At 41.7% G+C, this 22659-nt stretch overlaps 2 protein-coding genes across 3 annotated transcripts in view; both read left to right on the top strand.

The window, feature by feature from the left end:
• The window catches only part of LOC118789304 (FERM and PDZ domain-containing protein 4-like), a 48713-nt gene extending 34244 nt beyond the window's left edge, over positions 1 to 14469 (top strand). Inside the window, exons 5-17 of one of the 2 annotated variants that reach the window (XM_036545648.1) lie at positions 1451 to 1496; positions 3346 to 3450; positions 4398 to 4505; positions 5160 to 5291; positions 5821 to 5940; positions 6500 to 6636; positions 7187 to 7313; positions 8160 to 8249; positions 8363 to 8545; positions 9192 to 9330; positions 9632 to 10636; positions 10997 to 12274; positions 12947 to 14469. In XM_036545648.1, coding sequence (XP_036401541.1) covers positions 1451 to 1496; positions 3346 to 3450; positions 4398 to 4505; positions 5160 to 5291; positions 5821 to 5940; positions 6500 to 6636; positions 7187 to 7313; positions 8160 to 8249; positions 8363 to 8545; positions 9192 to 9330; positions 9632 to 10636; positions 10997 to 12274; positions 12947 to 14265 — 4789 coding nt within the window. In that variant the 3' untranslated portion in view covers positions 14266 to 14469. Of the gene's footprint in view, positions 1 to 1450; positions 1497 to 3345; positions 3451 to 4397; positions 4506 to 5159; positions 5292 to 5820; positions 5941 to 6499; positions 6637 to 7186; positions 7314 to 8159; positions 8250 to 8362; positions 8546 to 9191; positions 9331 to 9631; positions 10637 to 10996; positions 12275 to 12941 lie in introns of both variants that reach the window. The other variant, XM_036545649.1, reaches the window with a different exon arrangement.
• A 5121-nt stretch (positions 14470 to 19590) lies between these two features.
• tlr8b (toll-like receptor 8b) lies at positions 19591 to 22659 on the top strand. Its single transcript, XM_036545613.1, has one exon. It carries the CDS (start codon positions 19591 to 19593, stop codon positions 22657 to 22659), a length of 3069 nt encoding a protein of 1022 aa, XP_036401506.1.

Below are 22659 nucleotides of genomic sequence, written 5' to 3'. Positions count from 1 at the left end.
CCCTGCAGAAAACCATGTTAAAATCTAAAAAAAATCACTTAAGCAGTGAGATACAAAAGTGCAAAGAGCTGGCATTTGTAACACACAACATGTCATATTTTTCATCATCACAGGTGCACAGTTATCTGAAGAAATGCTAAATGCACTTGCATATTGCATTAAAGTATTTCCTTTTCAGTACATGGAAAGAAAGGAGGGAATGCTTTCTGTATTTTTAAACCTTTGATTACAAGGAATCATTCTAAAAATTTGTAAATATTTTCACATTTATTTCTTATAATATGTTAACATTTTTAATAGTGTTTTTAAATAGTATCATCATATGTAAGTAATCTGATTGATACTTGTTTTTGGGTGGACCAAGATGCATTCACTGTGATATGAAATAATAAAATGAGAATGGGAATACAACAAACATTTATTCATTATAAATGTCACAGGAAACATGCTCTGAATTATTTATGTCTGTCCCAATGCGATGGATGACATTTTAAAACATTTTGTAAAAAAAAAACAAAAAGGCATGAAATGCATTAAAGTGATGTGACAGAAATAATATGGGTATTTGCTTTCTTCATCTCATGCTCAAGCAATATGTTGAGATCAGGGAAATGTGCCCGATGGATGAATTCTAATTCTCTCTCGCAGTGTACTAAAAATTAATCTTTCTGTCATAAGATCCTCTGAAGGGTTTAAGAATACTTCTTCATCTTGATTGTGAAAGCTGAGCACAACATCCAATTTACTCTAAAGATTTAGATGCCTGTTAGTTATAATCGATTGTATCCTCTACCTTGACTTGATTCGTTATTCCTAAATGTAATTTTGTGTACCGTGGGAATGGTTTTGTATATGTCACAGCTTTCCTCCTTTCTCCCTAAAAAACACAATTAACAATTAAGAATTGAGTAAACAGTAAATATATGACAGCAGCAATCAAGTGTTACTGCGGTTTTGGTGAGCAACAGGAAACACGCAGGCAAGATGCTCCTCCAGATTAATGTGCTGTGAGTTCATCTGTGATAGCAAGCAATTTCTCTGCATGCAAAGTCCCCAGCTGACCCACACTCTCCATCACTGAGCCAAGTGACATGTGACCGCACGAATGAGAGAAAGCCCCCACACCCTTGGGAATGAAGCTTTTGTCAACTTGTGATGCTATTCATGAGAAGAAGATTTCTACAGAAATAAAATGTTTTTTCCTTTTACTTGTCAGATGCCTGAAACACATGGCAGTTCAGATAAATCAACTTTTCTTTTCTATAAAGATGTCATTGCACATTCTGTAGGTATGTGTCTGTGGGCTCCGAGGCCAATGTCGGTTTTGAAAGAATTGGATCTCATGCAGGTGATTTCTGCTGCAGCTATGCATGGTACCAAGTGCCTGTTTAATGCATGTATTTTAGTTTTAACCTTGAATAAAATGTATTCATGTGTTCTCCCTCTGTAGAAGCTGTAAGGAATCCATCGTGTTGACAGTTATTCAGCCTTACCCGGTAAGTACACCTACTTCAAAGGGTTTTATTCACACAGCTTGAGAGTAGACCCTAAGGCAGTACAGTATCAATGTCAGCTTGATCTCTGCTGCCTGCCGCATTGTACGTGTCTGAAGCTAAGAGGCTGAGTAGTGTCCACTTGTCTCCATTGGCGCCCTTATTCCCTGACAATTTCCATTTGTTTGGATGACACGGAGTGAGGCCTAGCCTCGGCCAACTCGAAAGGACTTCAATCCAAACAGTGAAATCTCTCCAAGTGTGTCCCTTCCACATTAGAGAAGTCACTGTCGTAACATCCCTCCCCCCCACCATGAGACCCAAATTGACCCTTCGCCTCAGCCCCCACGGGCAGTGCCAGGCTGAAGGCAGGGCAGTGACCTTAGAATAAAACCAACAATAAGAGAATCAATTTCTTATAATGTGATGCTGATATGATATATCAAATTGAGTTTAGAGCATCGGTCAAATTCCTGTTTAAGTCTGAAGTCAGCTGAAGATGGAATGTAATGGAAAGGTACCACATTATGCTGACTTGCTCAAGGAGGGGAGCATTGTCTGCGTACACAACGGTAACATTAATTACCACTCAGGAGACCGGCCTGGACTTGTAAATGAAATCTTTTCATTTATGCTACTTTGGATAGCGGCTCCCGAAATTAGCTGCTTTTATTAACATTCATTTGCTCTAATGATGTTTCCCGGCTTCCTCAGAATGTCGGGAGAGCTGAGTGTGTCTGATCTTTAGAAAGTGCCTCTGCTCCAGAGCTAGCTTACAGAAACAGAGCCTCAGAATCCCACAAGACACAGGCGCATGAGCTCCGGTTTCTTAATTAAGACTGTAATTGTTCCCATTTATCAGACAAAGCAGCACTGACGCAATGTGATTGGCTGCGAGCAGCAGCAGTGGGAGTGTCCTCCTCCTCATGTGCATATAGCATTGTAATCACATTAATTACAGGCTCTGAAAGGCGATATTGTGTTAAATGTGTTGTAATGAGGAACCTGCATGGAATGGGTTTTGGAAGCAGGAACCCACCCACACACATATACTCTCATTTTATGTTTTAAAATAATTAAAATCATGTTTGGAATCATTTTATGGCAGATGTGCCATCTTCCAGTATTTTCACTAGAAAAAGTCTGTCTGTTTATCATTTAAAATAATTACACTTCTTTTTTGTGTTGAAGGAATCAAACCCAAGTTATGCTTAGTTTTGTATATCTGCTTCGTAGATGGTGTAGTCAATCCATTTACGCATCGGGATTGTTCCTCAGGGACTTCAGGCTAATTATCTTGCTCAGGGCACAGCAAATAGTCTCATCTAGTTTCCAAACCATCGTACCACACAGCCAGGCCAGTGAAAGACCACACTGAAAGGTCCCCCATTCACATCGACAGCCACCTACTGAAAACTGTACATCTCTTTTTAGATGTATGAAAGTGCCTAACAACAGTGGGCCAATCAATTGGCCACTCCAAAGGGGGAAAGGTTAAAGGGCAAATGTACAAATGGATATTTATCTTTCATATGTGTCTGGGGAGGAGGGCTCCTCTTTCTGCAGGCTACTTCGTTAAATGTCATGATAGCTCAGTCAAGTGGAGCAGACATGCAAGAAGGGCCCTGAGTGTCCATCATATAACACTCTTCCCATGGTGGACTGCTACTGGCTGTCATGTGTCATTACTGAAAACACGTACATTTTATACTGACCTGGACGGAACCAGAGGACTGTGACACATTTCGCCCTCGGCGAGTAAGGGGCTTTTTGTTCCAGAAACCAGAGGAAATGGTCATGGCTTCTCTGACAGGGTAGACCAGCTGCAAACTGGTTCTCTGTGTTTTTTCAGTCTCCCAAATCTGCATTCATCAGCGCTGCAAAAAAGGCCAAGTTAAAGTCAAACCCAGTCAAAGTGCGCTTCGCTGAAGAGGTCATTATAAATGGTCAGGTTCCAGTAAGTAGCCAATCACACTTTATCAGGTGTCTTGCATGGAAGTGTTTTGAATAAAGCCATGTTTATATTCTACACAGTCCCAAAGCATGCTCTGTCATTGCACAACCCTTGAAATGCTTGCCTGCATATTGCATGTAAAACTGAAAAGAAAATCTAATTGACGTAACTTGGAGAGGCAAGTTATTTATACCACTTCTCTTCCACCTCATCTAATGAATGTATTTCTAATTCAGAGTGCATACCCAACTCAGGGAACCGAAGTGTAGTTTGCATACTGAAGTGTGCCTAAGCACCCTTTTAGTGAGCATGAAAAAGCACCACTGACAAGTAACAAATTAAAGGCACAGGTACACAGTTCTCATAGCTCTTCAAAATTATTTCAAGTGGCCATTCAAAGGTAAATATTTTTGTGGAAAATTTCAAATACTTTACAAAGAGCAAAATTTCCATTTCTGACACAATAATTTGTATTTTCAGTATAGAAGTCACACTACATGACATGTCTGGGCATCCATGTAATGTCCTTATTATAAATCACTGTCATCTGTATGACATCAAAATAATAATGGCAAATATGAGAACAATGTCTACAGAGTGCATTAAAGTGGAAAATTTGCAATATAATGGTATAAATGTATGAAAGTGATGGCCAGTGAAAGGGTATATGATTTTTTTGATTTTACATAATTTTTAAGGGTCTCCTCACAAATAATTCTTGGAGAGTTCACTTTCATTTACATCTCACACCCAGACCTCTCATTTGATCACATAGTGCACATAACTATAGGAATGGGTGCATCTGCATTTATATACAGCATTTGTTAGTGTGTGTTTGTGTGTGTTTGTGTTTGACATTGCATGTGGGGAAACATTAATGAATAGTGATTAAATGCGATTTCATTAAAACCCTTTTGGTATATTAATGGCTGATGTTCCTCCATTTTCAGGACACTGTGAAGGATAACTCACTTCTTTTCATGCCAAACGTTTTGAAAGTATACCTGGAAAATGGACAGACAAAGTCTTTTCGTTTTGACAGCAGTACTTCGATCAAGGTGAGAGCCCTCAGAAAAACATTGAATTACAGCAGTATTGTTTTCATAAATCAGTTGAGACGACATTGTATACACACTAGGCACATTTCATACAAGACTGGCCTTCTTCTTTTGACAGAAATGTCTCTTTTTATGGTTTTATTAATTAGTGATAAAATCAAGTGAAAGCCAAAATATAGAACTAAAACCCTGTGAATATAGTGGTTTCATCCTAATTATACATCAGTGAGATGGGATGTTGGCCAGAGTGTGTAAGACTGAACTTCATCTTTTGCCTTTTCAAAGAGATTTGACTACACAAGATGTAATTCATCCCTTCCAGTTATGTAATGGCTTTCAGATCATCCAAAAAGAAAATCATACACTAATTGAGTATTACGTATGCACAGAAAGTCCTTTTTTAAGCAATAAAGTATCCACTTTCTAGCTGACACAATGTATTTACCCATCACAGAATGACAGTGAATACACGTTTGTCAAGCTCAACGACATGATGTTTTCATGTCGTTGAGCTTGACAAAAAAAATTTTATGCACTGTCAATAATAATCCTGGCATACATGCATCTCTTGCTTGTGTGAATTGTCATGCAATGCCTCTTGAAGCGCTTGAAAGTTTGCATCGAAAGTGATATTTGCATGTTTCTGTGTGAAAGGACGTTATCTTGACTCTGCAAGAGAAGCTGTCCATCAAGAGCATTGAGCACTTCTCCCTGATGTTGGAACAACGCTCAGAAGGGACTACGAGCAAGCTGCTGCTCCTCCACGAACAGGAGATGCTATCTCAGGTGAGATTTTACACAGAAGATGTCCTGAGACTCTCCCGACAGTATATGTGCATGACTGGCTTCTGCTACTAATAAAAAGGCCCTGAAAGCCCCTACTTTAACTAAATCGATAATAAATTGCTGCCCAAATCTGGGGGTTCTGTTACTGCGTAGATCTATCTCGACTCTCCTGCTCTTGTGCTCTACCATCCATGTTTTTTTTTTTCAGTGTGATTTGGAGATGGGTTATGATTGAACTATAACTCTTGCTTTGCAGCAAGTGATTTTGACACAAAGCCAGTGTAAATACCACGCGCTGCTATATCATTACATGCTTGATGTCTAATATTTGAGAAACTGTTTTGTTCAAATGAAATCTAAAAAACATATTTTCCTTTTTTGTCTTTGGTCTGGGATGTTCTGCATATATTTGCACTTTTCTGCACATTCACAACAATGAAATATTTCTGAAACCTTATATCCGTGAGCTTTGTTCTGAGGGTAGTGTCTTTGAGTCGCATTAATCCTCATCTTCTGTTCTCTCAACCAGGTGACACAAAGGCCAGGGTTGCACAAGATGAAGTGCTTTTTCCGAATAACCTTCGTTCCAAAGGACCCTGTTGACCTGCTCAGGAGAGATGCGATGGCTTTTGAATACCTCTATGTGCAGGTACACTGAACATGAATATACTGTGTTTATTGGATTTTGTTATTTCCAGCTTTCGTCATGACACTAGAGTTGTAATGACTGCAGATATATCCTATCCTGATTCATGATATGCCGAATACCTGTGAGAACTGGATACCAGATTAATATTGTTGAATGTCTTGAACATCTGAACATCTGAAACACTGCCATCTAAAACAATTTTTCATGTCTTAAACTTGTTTTCCTTTAAGAATAATTTAAATCTATAGTTTTATGCACTCGGATCTCTACCATCTAGCTCGTACCTTGTCTGGCCATCTATTGAAACTTGGTCATGCAGCGCTTCTAATATTGTTGACTCCTCATGTGGCTTTTTGCTTGTGTTGTACTCTGCCTCACTTGTAAGTCTCTTTGGATAAAAGTGCTGCCAAATGAAGAAATGTAAATGTAAATGTCTTGTTTTGAGTGACAGTCAGCATAGAAATAAAACATTCTAACAACCGTAAGTAAAACAAGAGTAGCAGAGTAGATGCGGGAGTGGAAGGTCTCTGACCCCCTCTCTGTCTCTCTCTCTCTCCAGAGCTGTAATGATGTGGTGCTGGAGCGCTTTGGGTCTGAGCTGAAGTATGACATGGCCCTCCGCCTGGCCGCTCTGCAGATGTACATCCTTACCGTCACCACCAAGCAGACTCAGAAGGTCTCCCTCAAATACATTGAGTGAGTCCCTCCGCCTCACTGAAATTCAGTTTTCTCCACGAATGCAAGCACACCACTTCTCCATTTTTAAAAGCTGCAGATGCAATGAGCAACAGAAAGACAAAAGCAACTGCAATGAGCCCAGTTTTTATAAAGCATGAAATCAGTTAAATGCAGCCAAGCGTTGTTAGGTAGGAATCCTTGGGAAAGTCCATCCTGTGCTCAATACCAGCCATTAATCAGCAATTAGTAAGTGTTCTAAAATGTATGAATGGGAACGGCTGTGGATTGTTGTCCTTCATGATGGTGCTGCCTGTCTTGTCGAATCTTACATGGTCAATATGTGAAATAAGGTCCTCTGTTCAATCTACAGTACCTGCGGTTCCATTTGTCCTAAACACTGACAAATTAATGCAGAGGTTACACTTTTGTTCAATGTGTATACAACAGCATGAGATTTATGGTCCTGAAAATCTATGAGCGATATTGCTCAACAGTGAAACGAGTCAAGTCAGTGTCTGTGGTACTTGAAGACCGGGCACCAATCAGTAATGGGAGTGTGTCTCTATAGGAAAGAGTGGGGCCTGGCTCTTTTCCTCCCCCCAAATGTGCTGTCCAGCATGAAGGAAAAGAACATCAAGAAAGCCCTGACCCACATTCTCAAAACCAACCAGAACCTTGTGCCACCAGGCAAGAAGGTACAGCTGTTATTTTTATTCTCTCTCTCTCTCTCTCTCTCTCTCTCTCTCTCTCTCTCTCTCTCTCTCTCTCTGGCGGCATGGATGTATGCATGTACACAATATATGAGGTTCATACACCTCTGCCATTCTGAAAAATTTCAAGAGATTTGAAGATTTGCATTGTGAAAAGGATGCATTACAATAATTATTTTTAAATCATGTGAATTATGTTTTGAAAACTGAAGATTCACCTCAGCAAACCCAGATTCAAAAAACAGCTGACAGCTGGCATATTTTTTTGCTTGGTTTGTTTTGTTTTCCATCCTCCTCCCTTATGATACTAACTAGTACTCTTATATTCTGTCTCCAGATGCCAAAATGTCCATATCATAGTCTGTGCATGAATTGCACAGTATTTTTGACAGGGCTGCCCCCTATTGGAGACTTTTCAAATGTTTTGAGTGTTGCTTGTCCTGTTGGTGGTATCGTCCTTATGTCACCTCATTTTTTGACAATAACCTTAAAATATAAACAGCCTTTGGATTATGGCAACATTTTGAAACCTCTGTCTGATTCAGTGTGTTGATTCATATGTATAATATTAATAACTGTATAATAGTTTTGCATAACTTTTAAATAAATATTTTCTAAAGTCATGTTTGTTAAATTCATTTCAGGGATACTGTATAAAACGTCATGAAACATGTCATGTAAATCCAATGCACATTTTAAACATAAAAGGTTGAGAATCACTGTATTCTGTTGTATCATCTGATAGTTTTGACTGGATGGTTTTACAGTTATTTTGAATTATTATTGTTAAATTATATTTACATATAATGATGTATCCCACTTTTCTTTCAGCTAACTGCTTTACAAGCAAAGGTGCACTACCTGAAGTATCTCAGTGATCTGAGATTGTACGGGGGCCGAGTGTTCAAATCAACACTTCTGGTAAATGTCATAGCTTACGTAATTAATAACACAAAAAAGACCACTCCCACCATGCTGCTGCTGTAGACGTTGGGGCATATAATGGAGGGAATGTTCTGTGCCTCCTTCCACAGCAGGGGGAAAAGCACACGGAGGTGACTTTGCTCGTGGGGCCCCGGTACGGCATCAGCCACGTGATCAACACCAAGACCAACCTGGTAGCCCTGCTGGCTGACTTCAGCCACGTCAACCGCATCGAAATGTACACAGAGGACGAGAAGAACATCAGAGTGGAACTGCACGTCCTGGACGTCAAGGTGAGGCGAAGTCCAAGGGCCAGAGCTCGGTCTGAGATCAAAGCATTCACTCATCTATTAATCTCTCACCACAAAGATCTTAATATTAGCCACTGAATTATGTTTCATGGCACTTACCGAAAACATAAGCCATGGTTTGGACTAGGTTTATAACTTTTGCAGGGAGGTGAATGTTTTGATGTAGTCCAACACAAGAACTAGTGAAGTAGCCCCACTTGCAAATGTTGAATTTGCACATGTATATTTATTTGGAGGCACTCTTATCCAAGAAATGGTGGAACGAAGACATCATATGACTACATTACATTAATATGATAGCATCCTTGTGTATGTCATTAGTGATAGTAGTACTAAATGGATGAAGGACACAACTTCCTTTATCTTGAAGAGTTACTGGGTATCTTAGTGGTGTAGAGCCTCAGCAAGCCTATATGAAGCACACAAAGGAATGCTTAAGCTGTACTTTTTAGTTATTTTTCTTTAGGTTCTCAGACTATTTTGAGCAGCTTATACAGAGGGAGCACAGGCTTCTTCAGCGCTTCAGGATTCCGATCGACTGCATCTCTGCAATGCAGTTTTTATAACCTCATGTGCCCTAGGTGAAAAGCTTTCTAATGCATGATCGTCTCACCATTGTGTTTCACAGCCCATCACCCTGATAATGGAATCCAGTGATGCCATGAATCTAGCGTGCCTGACTGCTGGGTACTACAGACTGCTGGTGGACTCTCGCCGTTCCATCTTCAACATGGCCAACAGCAGTAACGCAGGCAGTGTGGATGCAGGTGGGTAAACGTTTGTGTGTGCTCACTTATTTCAAATTACTCTTAAATCTGCTTTATGGCATTATATTGTAAATTTTCTGTTGTGCCCCAGCTTCTCTAGTGTTACATAATGTTGACGTATAAACTTTGATGGTATTTCATCTATGGCTGAGTGTATCAACCAATATTTGTGTGTGTGTGTGTGTGGTTTTTAGAATAGCAGATTGAGGTTGCCTTATGCTACTGGAATGAACTGTTTACCAAGTGGAAGGTTCTGCTTCTATGAGTCACAATTGACATCTTACCTATTTTCCCGTTGCAGGCCAGGATCCCAGGGGGAAGCTAAACTACCAAGCTATTGAATGGACGTACAGCACCTCCTTTAGTGGATGTGAAGACCCTAATACTCAAATTGGCATGAGAGAGCCCTATAGCAAGGACTCTGACTTCCCAGATTATACGGGGAGTGAAAATGAAGTCACTCCAATATATTTCACAGAGGTCCAGTCATCCCAGCATGCTGTGCAAATGGGTGAGAGGGCAAACAGGGGGGATAGAAGTGTGCACTCTCAGCCGTTTCTGTCTGTGCCAAGACACAAAGCCCAGGACTCTCCCAGAAGCGCTAAGGTGTCCTTTATATTTGGAGACCCCCCTTTAGACAGTGTTAACCCCCAAAACCTGGGATATGAGAGGTTACTGGATGAAACCCCTGAGATTTTAGATGATCACAGAGCCATGTTTCTGCAAAACAATGAGGACTTTAAAAATGTGGATCCATCAGTGGATGGTGAAGGCTTTCAGTACGCCTCCCACGCAGTCTACAGCAACATCGGGAATACGGAGGGCATCGAGGAGCCCCTACTGCACGACATCTGCTACGCGGAAACCACGGACGATGCCGAGGACGAGGATGACGCCAGCTGCGAGGAGGACATGGTGGTCGGGGAGGTGGAGAAGACCACGCTCCTCAAGCTCTCGGGCTCTAGCGACGACATCATCGACCTGACCTCCCTCCCGCCACCAGAGGGCGACGACGAGGAGGACAATGACATCCTCCTGCACTCTCTTAATCTGGCCATTGCTGCTCCCCCGCCCGGGTTCAGGGACAGCTCAGATGAGGAAGAACACCACGGCTCGAGGGGAACAGAAGGGAATGGCCCAGGCACAAACAGCAGCATTCCTGTATCCCTGATTGATGCTGTTCCCACACAAGGGGAAGGCAGCAGTGAAACAACCCTTGATGATGCTGTGGTCTCTACATTACAGGCACTGGAGGCCCTTGCAGCATCAGAGGAACCCTCCCACCCTCAGTCAAACAATAGTTCAGGTTCTTACACTATTATAACATTTATTCATTAATAACATGCGATGTCCCACTCATTTTATTTGTTTTGTTTATGGTTAAATCCTACCACCCCTGTTGTCCTATATTGTGTTTTTTTACTTTTTTCCACATATGTTTTCCTTATTCATATACACATACTGTATTTCATTTTGTTTTATGTTGTGTTCAGAATTTTACTCAGTCTTTGCATATTTGATGTTTTTGTTGGTCCTTTTGTGTACAAAGACATTTCTAATATTGCACTTCACAACTCGTATTAACTATGTTTGAATAAAATGTGAACGAATTAAGTGTGCCTCAGATGTTTATTAATGAAGTTGTTTGTCTCTCTGTGGCATACAGGTGTAGCACTATCTCGAGCTTTCAGCCCAGAGTCATCCTCAGATTCTGGAAATGAGACAAACTCCTCTGAAATGACAGAGAACTCGGAGCTGGCCGCTGCCCAGAAACTTTCAGAAAGCTCCATGCGCTTGTTAGTCGCCACCACCGAGGGATACCAGCCACTTCTAGAAGAGAAGACAGAGTTTCCTGTTTCTCCTTGTGAGGGAGACTCTGTCCTGAAGATGCCCCATAACCTCCCAGGTCGCCAGGAAGCAGAGGCGCAGTCGGCGGCCGTACCTTCTAAGCAGATCCTTCACTCGGACGACATCGAGATGGAGCCCGAAACCATGGAGACCAAATCTGTGACCGACTACTTCAGCAAAATGCAGATGGGCACCCTGATGACTTGCAATGGAAAGAGGAGGGAGAAGGCAGGAGAGGCTGAGCCCAGAGGGCCCTTTGACACCAACACCACCGGTAAGCGGCAGATAAAGATGGCCAATCCCAACGGCGAGGACCAGCACCTAGCGGGGAAATACAACACCTTCACGGCGAGAGACGCCCACCGCATGAGCCACTTTGACCAGGAGCGCACCTCTTTCCGAGAAAAGAGCCAAAGGTGGCAAGCGCTGTCGGAAAACGCCGCGGCAGAGAGTCAGACCTTAGGGCAGCTGAGCGCTCCCAGTCCATTGCGTGAGCCTCGCGTGGGTAGGCCAGACCTCAAGGAGGCCGAGCAGCTGGCGGGGGGTCACTGCTCCGCTTCCAGGACGGGTAAGGAAGAAAGCGTCCACGCAGACGCGCCTCTCATCTCCTCAGCCAAAGAACCGATCAGCTCCGAGCAAGCTAGCTTCGCCAGCGAGGAGCAACAGCAGGCGAAGCCAAGCCCGGCCGCGCAGCCTGTCCCCCGTCTGTGCGAGTACCACCTGGCCAAGCGCATCTCGTCCTTGCAGAGCGAGGGCCACCACTCCCTGCAGAGCTCCCAGTGCTCCTCCCTGGATGCCGGCTGCAGCACAGGGAGCAGCAGCTGTGCCACGCCCATGGATTCACCTCTCTGCTCCTCTGAAAACAAGCTCCTCCTCTCCGAGGCGTCCCTGAAAGGCCTGGGCCACATCGGGGGTGAGGAGAAAGCCCACAGCACCGCGAGCCATACGCCTCAGGGCAAGGATCTTCACCCCAATGCGGATCCCGCCCTCCTGAGGAAAATGCTCCCTAACTTACACAACACGAATATCTCTGATCCCGTGCTCAGTACTGTGCGAGAGGGGTGTCACCGGATGCCTAAGATTAAAGAAACTACAGGTACAGCCACAAGGAGTAATCTTTGTCCTGATGTCTGTGTGAAGCATGCTTGTGTTAAGAATAACTCAAAGGAGGGGAGTGAGGCGTATAGACAGTTGATAAACTATTTAACCGTGAGTCAGATGCATCAGGGTGGCAAGCTTCAAAGCGCGGGCCTAGGAGGCAGCTGGAGGAACAACAAGAAAGACTATAAGAAGCATGTCGTTTCTAACCCGCTGTTGCTAGATCTGATTAGAGGTAAAGGTAACACCATTGCAAGATACCCCTGCATGCCGCCCCCTGCATCCCCTGAGAGCCCAGCTGCAGCAGCCTCGAGAGTAAGTAAAGGGCCTAAAATGTACCACTCTGCCACCATGCCCACTAAATTGAAGAGAAGCTCGGATCTGCATGCTCTGAGATCCGTAAACAGTCTCGAAGTGAAGTGCGGTAATGAGAGGAGAAGGTCGTTTTCAGGTCTCGAAGGTGAATTAGAGCGAGATGTCGATCGGGAGCAGTTTCTGTATCTGTGTAGGAGGAGCGCGCGTGAGGCTGCCGGGCCGCCCGCCATCACGGTACCGCGCGGCGGTCAGCCCCCCGGTGAGGAGGACCGGCTCAGAGCTGCCTGCAGAGCGAAGCATGTTGTCAGGGAGGTGCTTAATGATTCTCTCTCTTTTTCTACTACCCCTAGTGTAGCTTTCACAGAGCTCAGGAAGGCACGAAGAGGAGACGCGCCTTCAGCCTTTTCCCAACAGGTCAATGCCGACGCCATGCCGCCCCCGCCACCATCTGACATTAGCGCAGATTCCAATGTGCCAAAGCAGGAACCAGCCGACCTCCCCAAACAGAACCATGCCCTGCCACCCCTCCCCTCGCACCCCCGTGACCCCAGCAGCGGCAGCCTGAGGCGCCCCCCCAGAGGCCGGAAGCTGACACGCAGCTCCAGCAGCATTTCCGCTGGCTCCGGGAGCTTCGAAGCGCTAATCGAGAAAACCAAAGCCACAATAGGTGGCAAGTGTTTACAGTTTCCGCAGTCGCCCGACTCCAAGCTGCTAAAGAGGCCTGCGGGGAAGAGGTTGTTTAAGAGCTACTCCCAGGGCTCTGTCTCCTCCCAGTCCGCAAGCGGCAGGGACCGCAGGAGAGCCTCGGTCATGCTCCCGGTGCCAAAGGATTCCAAGCAGCTCAGAGCTTTGCCAAAACGGGACGCCGGCGCTTGGAGGTGCCACGGCCCCTTCAGCCACTGCTTCCACAAAAACAGCAGCGTTGTTGAGGATGACGACGACGACAATGAAGACGACAGGGAAGGGCTTTCGTACCACTCCTCCCTGCGTTCGCCCCCAGGGGGTCCAAGGTCCCCGCGGCTGTCGTCCGGGGGGTCCCGCGGCGACTCGGAGGAGGCGGCCTCACCGGGCGGCTTCTTTACCGACCCCGCCAGCCAGCAGCGGCGCTGGGGTGACGTCGACCTGAACGACATGAGCTTCAGCGCCAGGCTGGCGCGCATTGACGCGCTCAAAGACAGGATGTACACCTTCCCCGCCGGCTTCTCAGCCGCGCAGAAGGACGCCAGCGAGCTCATCGCTCTGGTGCGGTCCAGCGTGGGGAAGAAAGAGACCGCGTTCATCGAGGCCCACGAGGACAACCTCACCCAGTACAAGCAGCTGCTTTCTCTCGAGTCCAAGGAGCTGGGCGACGCCTGCAGGAAAATGGCCTTGGCACACAAAAGCCCTGAAGAAATGCTCTTGGCCATAACCTGCAGCTTCCAGGTGCTCTGCTGCCTGACCGAAGCTTGCATGTGCCTAGTGAGGGGAATGAAGGCAGAGGCGCAGCAGCGCGAAGTGGTTGCCAAAGTGGACGAGGTCGTCATGAACTACATCTGCCTGCTGAGAGCCGCTGAGGCGGCCTCGGCCGGCAGCCCCAGCGACCACAGCGTTTCGGCCCTGGCGAGGCACTCCACCACCATGTCCGCCATTGTAAACACACTCACACGCTCACTCAAAACACTCCTCAACAAGTAAAAGCTGTGCTCTTTCTAAGTACTTTTTGCAAAGCCATACACAGAAATGTGGGGCTACTTTATCCCCACTATGTGAACTGCTGTAATAAACATTGCCCCATGTAAATTTTGTTTTATATGTAAACAAAAATGAATTATATACAACACAATCGATATGTAAAAAGAAAAAAAGGAAATATTTACCCTTCTTTAGAGAGTAAGTTAAGAACGCAAAACATAGTTTTTTCCTCGTGTATCCTCTTGTATGTTGCCTCATTACAATGCTTTTATCCAATGCAATGCAAAATAGACAGAAAAAAATATGTATACTATTGAGCAGATACTCTTGCACAATTCTGCATAAAATATTGCTTTGTATAGTATATTTTACTTTGATTTAAAAATGAAAATAATGGTTTTTAAACAACTTCAAAAGAGATAAATTATATATACATATATACTAATGTATGCATATGGCAATTACGTTAAATGACCAGTCAGTAATTGATAATGAAAGGTATGTTCATGTTATTTTATATTGTTTTCTAATCATCTACAACAATTATAGACTAATTTCATTTCAATAATTTCATTTTAAAGTATTTGACAGCAGATTTTTCAAAACATTTTCACAGATCATACTATTAAATCCCTCATCACTTTATAAGTATCTTGCACTAGATCGCAATGTTTTGCTTCTTCACTACCACTGAATCACAAAGTATTTAAAAAGTGTGACTTTGGAAGTTCACGGTGTTGTCTAGCAGAGTAATATAGTAAATGGCCATCCAAAACCAACCTTTTAGAGTTGAATTCAGTTTGAAAATTGTTTTGAAACTATTATGCAGTACAGCACTTCTGGACCGCTGAGGTGTTAACTGCAGCAAGAAATTAATTTATTCACAGATATGAACTTAATGAGCATATCAAATATGTCTTCAGTCTTCTCATTTGGAAGCTGAATGTCTGGGAAGAAATGCAATAGATTGTGCGAGTGTTTTAATATTACGGATTTGTTTAATTTATGTGACTCTTGATTTAATTCATTTGTTTCCTACATTATAAAGATTGACTCATGTTTTGCTGCTAGAGGATTTTAAATATCTTCTCACTTCACTGCTTTAGAATGATCAGAATGTAAGTGTAATGAATGCATCAGTATCTCATTTCCAATAACATCTTTGAGCATGTTTTTGTGACAGTGATACCAAGAAAAGTCAGTGAAATATATTATCGATTTTGATTGATTGACTGCATCTTGCTATGCCATTGTCTCTGTTTTAAGTTGTGAAAGCAAATATATGAAATATTTCATTATGTCTGTGTCAAACTGACATTTTATTTAATTATTTTATGTATGTATTTATTGCTGAGGTTGGATGGGAGTTGGAACATTGTATGGGACAGTGAGGCAGGAGAACCACATATTTGTGTGATATGCTTATTAAGTTCTATTCATGAATGATTTCTAAGGCTCTTGGATGATCTGTTTTTTTTTTTAAATTATTTGTTTTTTGGCATCTCTGTAGTTTTTAGTGTTACCTACAAACACATTTTATGAATGGAATATTTTTTGTTCTTAAAAGTGATTTAGTCATACACCACACTCAACTCTCCTTAATGCTTGTGTCACTTAAAAAATGTGAAACCATTATCAACAGCAGATCCACTATTGCATTCTTAAATCTGATGTACGGGAGTGCTTTCAAATGAATACGTCATTTCACTGAGTAATTATGTTCTGTGACTGTTCACTGGTGATTTGCCATTAATTTGTGAAATAGATGAATTTCTCTGTGGTTGTTATTTGCACACATCAATGTCTTCCATTAAAGAGGCTTCCCCATTCATATTGGTGCCCAGGTTAATAACCTGCCTCTGCTTCCTTCCTCCTTCAATATTATTATTTTCAATGACTAGTTTAAATAATGCATTATTTCACAAATTCCCATTGTAACAAACATAATAAGGTATGCCTGGGGCACATGCTGATTTAAAAACATGGCACACCTTCTGAATGGCCAGTTACTGACACACCTTTCAGATCATTAAAAATTTACCCTCCAACCATCTTACCAATTGTACCATCTGCACTGGCTACATTAAAATGCAAATAGATCTCACAACAGAGCTTGTCCCTGCATTTGCACTTGAATCTCAATTTCTATCAGTTAACAATGGCAGTACACCAGTTTAAACTGACTTTTAAGCATTTTCTGTACAGCAGTTGATAACTTTGAAACTTTAAGTTGCCAAAAAAGAAAGGCATATATTACCATGACTGTATGTTCACAAAGTCTGAAGTCCCCTGACATTTCAGGAATTAATTATGGCATTCTGAACTGTATGTTTTCCCAGGGTAAGTACAGAGGTCTCCGTTTAAAGTTTGACAACAATGGTTTGCTTTGTCTACTTGTGTTAAATTTGATGTTATTTCTCACTCTCTTAATCATTAGTCGGTAACACAATCCAAGCAAATGTGTATGCCCTCCAGTGGCCGCACATTGTTTCATGCATCACTATATTCAGGAAATCCAACCATAGATAATCAGATGGTAACAATGGACTTAAGTGCTTATTGTTGTCAGTGCAATTGTAGATGTAAAGCTGTTGTCTAGTGGATACCAAATGTTTTGCCAAGGTTTTCAATCCTCCCAGTCATGAACAAACCCATTCCTGTCTTTACAAACTCAAAAGAGAGAATGTTTTATATTTTCATCCATCGTCACCAAAATTCTACATCTGTGTATGTACTGTATGTTGAGGTGAGTCGAATGGGTTTTGTGAATGAAATATTGCAAAGTCAGTGTATTCAGCAGTTCACTTAGAAACATCTATTTCTGAAAAAAAAAGAGTTTAGTTCAACTATAAATTTAGCATTTTCAGTGCTTTTTACCATACTGTCTGTGAGTGCCTTAGTGCACTAAATGTAAGTATAGTCACAACTTAAACCTTGCTTTCTCAGTAAAAGTCAACAGAGAGTCATCTGACTGTATTTACTATTGAAGACTTAGTTCATTCTAAATATAACACTCACTTTTAGTTCATAAAATATCCAATACCTATTATTATTGTGAGAGGAGTAAGCAGCTGCAAAGTGATCTACTGGAAAACAAACACACTTCCATGAACCCTTGCACAACTGAACAAAAACAGGAAATTTGTCAGCTAATTCAGACTCAGTTTCTAGTTTCTAAAACCTAGGAACCTGTTCTAAAAAGGAACCATGGGCATTAGAATGCAACAAGCCATTTTGGCTTCAGTTTTTCTGTGGATGGTATATATTCCCGTATTACAAAAAAATAAAATAGTCTGTCTGGTGTGAGTTGTACTAGAGTTCAAGAAGGCTACTAGAAATGTAAATGTAAATGTAAATGTAAATGTAATTTAATAGGAGAAAAATGTTTCTGTTGAAATGTCTTCATGCTTAATTTGATAACACTGGTCTGAATTTTTGTCAAAAAATGTAGTAGCTAAGTGAACTGTAGTTTAAGTAGTATGAGTATGAGAATTATGAGATGCCCGTAAATCTCAGCGGAACCTTGGTGATCTCTTCTTGTATAGGAGAATTACAAGAGAAAACATAAATCTCAATGGCCATTTTCCTGTCCTCTGGGAGGTGCTTAATCTCCAGGGAAGCTGCTCTTTCACAAAAATAAATATCAAATCCTACCATGAATGATATGAAATATGCCTGTAGTTCCAGGCATTTGGACCTCGGTTTCAATCAAATTCAACACAATGTGAAGTGCAGCTTCCCAGAAAATGCTATAAAATGCATGGACAGTGTTGTCCTACATGCCAACAGCAGCTTACACGATTGCAGTGCCATTTGGTTCTGCATTTGGATAAATTGATAAGTATGAGCATCCTTGAATTGCTGAACAATGTCACATGTCCAGCCCCTGGTGCCCAGAAAAGCTATACTGTCATTATGTTGGAACTGTAGTCCCTTCAGCTCCAAGTCCATTATTCTAAATGTTCTCTCGATTGACCAGCTACTCCTTATCTTCTCCATCTCAAGATACATCTTCCACTCCTGTTTCTTCCAACCACTCTTCCATCAGGTCTTACAAAGCACAATCTATGTTTTTATAGTTAACTGGACCTGTCTGTCTGAGTGGGTGTTGCAGAAGTGGCAAGTCTACTAGAAGGACTAAAGAATTATTCTCCATACAATACTATGTTTGAACGAAAAACACTGGGTCCCTGGATGGTGATTCAGTAACAGAGCCCCCCATAGCACCAAGTGAATGATATACATTCTCATCAATAAACATATATGGATATTTTTTTCATTATTACTGAAGGGAAAAGCCACAAATTACCTGTAGTTAACTACAAATCTTAAGTTACGCACACACATAACTCATGACATAAACCTATTCACAATGTCGTTTGGTAGTCACACTATGTCTTGTGGTGGGTATTTCTTTAAACCATTTCAGCGGCATTCATCATTTGAAAAGGACATCATTTGAATGAGTGGGGGAAGTGGAACAGCGAGCTATATTGAACATATCCTGTGATTACGTTTTAAAATACGGAAGTGTCTCATTCAGTGCAGTCAGGATTGAAGCTCAGTGCTGGTAAGCGACACAAAATCACATGTATATATGCATTATTTTAATTTGCAGCAATTTAGCTGTTCGTCATGTAGGGTTGGTGCTGTTTGTGCTGTTTTTTGTCACAGTAACAACATATTTATACACATGCTCATGTAGTGCCTTTTGGACGGTAACACATAGCGTAAATACAGTATCTGACAGGGTTCTAGAGATGGACCCCTGGAGAAAGTAACATAAAATATGATGGATGTAAAGTACTTGAAGGGTGAAATTCTGAAAAAATAAATTTTAAGATATAAAGTAAAATTTATGTAAATGTTTCTGTAGTGTGCCTGCATGATGACACTCAAAAACAGGCAAACAAACATATCAACAGGCTTTGTCTTGAAAGAATATCAAATGAGGAAGTTTTTGAATGCTGTAAAAAATAGATTGGTATGAGAAAAATTAAAGGAATAGTAGTATAAAAATGAACTTTCACCCATCAGTGTATTATAAAGTAATACATGTTTTGAAAAAAATAATTGATTATTGATTAATGATTTGTGCTTTTTTGCTTTGAGGTTAACATACCCAACACACTACAGTTTTGTTGGTCTTTGGATGCTAAATTTGATTTCTACATTCTACTGTAGAGATTTTATCACAAATGTATAAGTGGTCAGTATAAGAAAATATGAAACTGAAAATGTGAGTGGCCATATCATTGAACTCAATCAAGTTTTTTTTTTTTTTTTTGGTCATGCAGGTACTTCACTTACTCAGGTTCTCAGAAAAAGATGTTGGTTTTCTTGTGCTTCACCTGCCTTGCACACACCTCTGTGTGTTTCTGGAATCCAAGGCGACTACCATGTGATGTGACATCTGCCAACTCTTCAGTCATTTTTGACTGTAAAGGAAGGAAGCTCTCCGAAGTGCCTCTTCACATCAGTGCAAATGCAACCAAGCTGGACCTTTCTGAAAATCGAATATCTACAATCTCCAATGATTCTTTCTGGAATCTAAGCAATCTGACCTTTTTAAACCTCAACTTGAATAGGATTGAAGATGGCAAGGGCAGTGGAAAAAAAACTTTTTCAGGATTAGTTCAATTAAGAACATTGCTCCTCGATGGTAATTCGCTTTCCAGGGTCCCTGAAGATCTCCCCCATGGGTTAACAATTCTCAGTTTAAGTTCAAACAAAATTGAGTACATTGCATCAAAAAACTTCAGACACATCCCAAAAATTGCAGTTCTGAGATTAAATAAGAATTGTTATTTTGGAAGCAACTGTAAAGACCCCTTACGTATTGAAAACGCAACCTTCGCTGTCTTAACCAATCTCAAAAACCTGTCATTAACACATAATAGACTGAGAAATATACCTCCGAATCTCCCAGAATCCCTTGTTGAACTTAAACTCCATTTAAATACAATCCAGCATGTTGGCAAATCTGAATTACAAAGCCTAACACAGCTGAAGGTTCTTGATTTGTCAGGTAACTGTCCTCAATGCTTAAATGCCCCTTTTCCATGCAAACCCTGCCAGACAGAAAGTGGCTCCATGGACATAGATGCCAATGCTTTCAGTGACCTTTCAAACCTTGAAGAATTACGTCTTTCAGGAAATTCCCTCAAAAAAGTCCCTTCCTTGTGGTTTCAAAATTTAACCCAGTTGAAGTATTTGTACTTGTCTTTCAATTTTCTGGTTAGTGAAATTGCCACAGGAGAATTTCTTTCTGTTTTACCACATGTGGAAATTATTGACTTTTCTTTCAATCGCAATATTAAATCATATCCAGTCAGAATACAGCTTTCCAAAACATTTTCCAAACTAAAATCATTAAAAACATTGCATATGGAGGGTTATGACTTCCAAAAACTTAATGAAAATGATTTGAGACCCCTCTACAGTTTAACAAATCTCTCTGTACTTAATTTGGGGACAAACTTTCTTGAGATTATAAATCTCCCCCTTTTCCACAACTTCTTCAACCTTTCCTTTATTTACATGGCAGAAAATAAACTGACGTTCTCATTCCAGAGAGGATGTAGTGCATGTATGACTCAATCTGAAAGTGAAGGCGATTCAGACCAGGATATATACCCTGAAAAAAGATATGGCCCCTACATTCACAAAGATGAAGAAAATCGTTTTTATCCTGCCTCAGTCAAGCAGGAATGCCTTATTTATGGACCAGTGCTGGACCTTAGTAAAAACAACATATTCTACATTAATCCAAAACGTTTCAAAGGTGTGGAAAATACTACTTGTCTCAATCTCTCTGCTAATTCCATTGTAGATTCTTTCAATGGTACTGAATTTATACATTTTCCAAATCTCAACTATTTGGATTTGTCTTATAATAAAATGTATATGAGCCATGACTATGCATTTTCTGAATTAAAAAACCTAAAAGTCCTGGATTTAAGTCACAACAAACATTATTTTGTGGTGACAGGTGTAACTCATAATTTAGCTTTCCTCAAACACCTTCAGTTTTTGAAAGTATTAAATCTGAGTTGGAATGAAATCAGTACTCTCACATACAAGGGCATGGTGAGCAGTTCTTTAGAAGAGTTACAGTTTCAGGGGAATCGGTTAGACATAATGTGGAAACATGACCAACATTATTTTGGCCTTTTTAAACAACTGAAAAATTTAACCCACCTGGATCTGTCCTACAATAAGCTTCATCACATTCCACCTGGTGTTTATGCCCATTTCCCAACATCACTGAAAAGCCTGATTTTAAGTAAAAATAAGCTTAGATTTTTCGACTGGCAGACATTGCAGTATTTTCACCAACTTGAAGAATTAGATTTAAGTGAAAATAAATTGCGCAACATGACTGAAAATTTATTATTGTGTACAAAGACGTTAAGGGTGTTGGATCTCAGTTACAACAGAATTGCTCATCTTTCTGATGGCTTTCTGGGGGGTGCCAAAAGTCTGCAGTCACTTGATCTCAGTTTCAACCGACTAACTCTCTTAAACCATTCCACTTTCCTTTCAGGACCAGACAACTACATTAAGGAGTTGTCCCTGAAGGGAAATCCATTCCTCTGTACATGTGATCTTTTTGATTTCATCTTGTGGATTGATCATAATGATGTTAAGATCCCACGACTGGCGACTGAAGTGACCTGTAACATGCCAGCCAATAAAAAAGGCAAAGGGGTAATATATTTAGAAACAGACGCGTGCATAAATGACAGCAAGGCATTTATGTTTTACTTAATTTCTTTTTCTTTTGTTTTTTGCACCATGGCTGTATCTGTGACACTGCATCTGTTTTATTGGGACGCTTCCTATATTTTCCACTTATGGAGGGCAAAAATAAAGGGCTACCATTATCTCAGGTCAACAGACACTATCTACGATGCCTTTGTTACGTACGACACCAAAGACCCTCTTGTCTCAGACTGGGTCCTGAATCATCTGCGGCAAGAGCTAGAGGAGAACGGGGACAAGCTATTCCCGATCTGTCTGGAGGAGCGGGACTGGACCCCGGGGGCGCCTGTGATCGAAAACCTCTCGCAGAGCATCAGACAGAGCCGCAAGACCGTCTTTGTGCTGACGGAGGCCTATGTACGGAGCGGGATCTTCAAGATGGCCGTGTACCTGGCCCACCAGAGGCTGCTGGATGACAACATGGACGTGATGGTGCTGCTGCTGCTGCAGCCTGTCCTGAGGCACTCCCGCCTGCTCCGCCTCCGTAGGCGTCTGTGCGGGAGGAGCATCCTGGAGTGGCCCAGGAACCCCTCCGCGGAGCACTGGTTCTGGCAGTGCCTGAGGAACGCCATCAGAGTGGACAATCAGGTGATGTACAGCAAGCTGTACTCCAGCTACTTCACCTCCAAGTAG

Source organism: Megalops cyprinoides, chromosome 14 (assembly GCF_013368585.1).
Source record: "Megalops cyprinoides isolate fMegCyp1 chromosome 14, fMegCyp1.pri, whole genome shotgun sequence".
NCBI lineage: Eukaryota > Metazoa > Chordata > Actinopteri > Elopiformes > Megalopidae > Megalops > Megalops cyprinoides.
The sequence above is the reverse complement of the archived record's forward strand: the minus strand, read 5'-3'. Positions and strand labels throughout refer to the sequence as shown.

Excerpts from the sequence above, each read along its gene's own strand:
- tlr8b (XM_036545613.1), top strand. The coding sequence starts at position 19,591 with ATGTTGGTTTTCTTGTGCTTCACCTGCCTTGCACACACCTCTGTGTGT.